The sequence below is a fragment of the Belonocnema kinseyi genome, chromosome 6, assembly GCF_010883055.1.
Source record: "Belonocnema kinseyi isolate 2016_QV_RU_SX_M_011 chromosome 6, B_treatae_v1, whole genome shotgun sequence".
Lineage (NCBI taxonomy): Eukaryota > Metazoa > Arthropoda > Insecta > Hymenoptera > Cynipidae > Belonocnema > Belonocnema kinseyi.
The window spans coordinates 104,592,459-104,595,082 of record NC_046662.1 but is presented as its reverse complement, the minus strand read 5'-3'; the positions used below and the strand labels follow the sequence as shown (position 1 = coordinate 104,595,082).

At 37.5% G+C, this 2,624-nt stretch overlaps 1 protein-coding gene across 1 annotated transcript in view; it reads right to left on the bottom strand.

The window, feature by feature from the left end:
• The window catches only part of LOC117175530, a 202,407-nt gene extending 199,992 nt beyond the window's left edge, over positions 1–2,415 (bottom strand). The window contains exon 1 of the mRNA XM_033365237.1: positions 2,275–2,415. Coding sequence (XP_033221128.1) covers positions 2,275–2,415 — 141 coding nt within the window. The remainder of the gene's footprint in view (positions 1–2,274) is intronic.
• Between the last annotated feature and the right edge of the window lie 209 nt (positions 2,416–2,624).

The window sequence follows — 2,624 nt, the reverse complement described above, 5'->3', positions numbered from 1 at the left end:
TCCTAATACACTACATTACAAGAACCTACACTGTGAGAGTGCTTGCGATTGGCTAAGAAAAGTATTTGTAAAATTCCGGTTTATATTTGATCCACCCTTGTATATTGCGAGAGCAATGTAGTTTATATATCTATAGCGCACTGCACCAGTCGCTTGGAAGATAGTTTTTATGGTTCTGGAAAACCACAAATGAATAGTGACCTCAAAATTGTTATTAACAATAAAAAAGTGGAAATTCTTAAGTTTTTTTTTTTGCAAAATTGAAATTAAGAAGAGAATGATGAGGCAGTGACATTTTATGAAATTAAAATCTTGAGCGTTTAGCGTTTGGACGTTTTAAGAAGCTCGCGATATATATCTTTAAAATACCACGCTTTGTTTCAACCTGACGTTGGCACCTCATCTGGGCTCGCGAAAGCATGTTTTAAATTTTAGACTGCATCACGAGCGCTTAGCGTTCGGTCGGCCCGACCAGCGCACGATGTATATTATTGTAATATTAACCTCATTTGATATTGATATCACTGGGGTAACGCTTGCAACGTTATAGCAGTAGCATTTTATAATATTAAAATCTTGAGCGCTTAGCCTTTGGATGTTTCAAGAAGCACACGATATATATCTTTTAAATAACTGCGCTTTAATTCGACTTGACGTTGGCACCTTATCTGCGCTTACGGAAGCATGTTTTGAATTTCAGGCTACTCATTGTTTTCACCAAATTGAGCGCTCAGCTCCATATAGTGCCAAAACGGGCCATTTTTCTTAATTTATTTTCCGTATTTTTCATCAGGCCCTTATAATCTACATATCTACCAAGTTTCAGCCAAATCCACCGAAAGCCATTTTCCCATACCTTTGGTGCGGGCTTCTTTGTTAAATATTTAACCAAGCAGATGAATTATTATCTACCCTAAAGATTAATGTTTTACGAAAAACTCGAATTTTTAACAAAATACACAATCTTTTAGCAAAATTATTTAATTTTCAAGCCAAAAAGATTAATTTTCTACAAAACAGTGGAATTTTCAACATAAAAGTTAATTTAAAATCAAATGTTTAAATTTTCAATCCAAAATTTAAACTTCAAAATAAAAAACATCCATTCTTTTAGCCAAAATGGAATGGTCTAATTGTCAGTTTAAAAGAATATTTTTCAGCTAAACACGAAACGAATTTTCATGAAAATAAATTTCAATCAAAGAGATAAAGCTTAAAAAATGAATTTTTAACAAGATGCTCAATCAAGAAGTAGAATATCAACAAGCAACGATCATTTTCTACCAAAAATTTAACTTTTTAACCAAATATATTAATTTTCGGGTGAACTTCCGAAAAGGGTGTATGTCAGATTTTCTTCGGGTTCCGTATTCTTATGTATTTTTACGCGCTAATTACGAATATGATAGTGACACTTGGCGCAAATTTTACATTTATGGTCAAATCATCCAAATCTCATAAAAGTAATCGTTTTTTGGGTTTGTGTCAGCTGATATGCAAAATTTAAAAAAAAAGTTTCGAATAGAAGTTGTAGATCTCATCGAAATACATATTTTGGGTAAGAAGAATTTTTATCTACGAGTGAAAGTTCTCGAGCAAAGCATCATACCCCTTTTCCAACGTTGCGTGGAGGTGGGAAATCACCCATGTGACTGGTCACAGAAATAGTGTAAGGTCGCATCCCTACCCCTTTTCCGACGCCTCGTTAAATTTCGAATACAAAAAGAAAAGTTTTGTATATAAAAGAATAGCATTTTTATCCCAAAAATAAGGAATTCCAAACCAAGTACATACTTTTTAACCGTGTAGTTAAATTGTAAACTAAGAAGATTAATTTTTAAACAAAAATGGAAAATTTCCATTTGTAAAAATTAATTTCAATTTAAGAAAAACGAATCTTGGACTTCCGTTTCCATTATGAAAGTGTAAGGTAGGCTGTGAGATTATAAAGGGGAAGAAGATATTTTTTATGATTGAGACAGATTTGTGTAGAAATTGAGGTTCGGTTGGTTCGAGATTTGTGGTAGGGTGGGGGCCTGGGTTGATCGGGTTGGTAGTAGCTGGGTTGGGTAGCGACGGAGAAAGGCGTGACTGGTACCAGACTGCGACGATAGGAAGTGTTTAGTACACCAAAAGAGAAAATCAAAGAAAGGAAGGCAAGGGGTAAGTACAAAAAATAGTAGAAAAGGAGAGATTAAGAAAGGGATAGAGGGGAGAGGGAAAAGAGTAAAAAATCTGTCGATAGTCCATCAGTTCCACTCAATCTAACTGCACCACTGAATTCTGTTCTGGGAGAGCGTGTCTCCTCAATTGAGACCACCTCCCCCTGAGACCCATCTCGGAGAACGTGCCTCCTCCATTGAGACCACCTCTCCGAGAAGTAAGGGCTCCTAGCCCTTGTTTCATGAGACTCATTCCGGAGAGCATGCCTCCATCATTTGCACGTGCTTTCCTCCGTCGATGCCGGACGCCCGTGCCGTTACACTATCAAGGAGGGGAGGCGAGACCCGCGCGTCAGCCCCGCCGCAACCTGATACCGATGTGCTCTCGTGGCCATCGAGTGACCCAACTGCAGGCAACAAACGACGGGCTGACCCACGCCCTTCTGAAACATTTGCACCTGT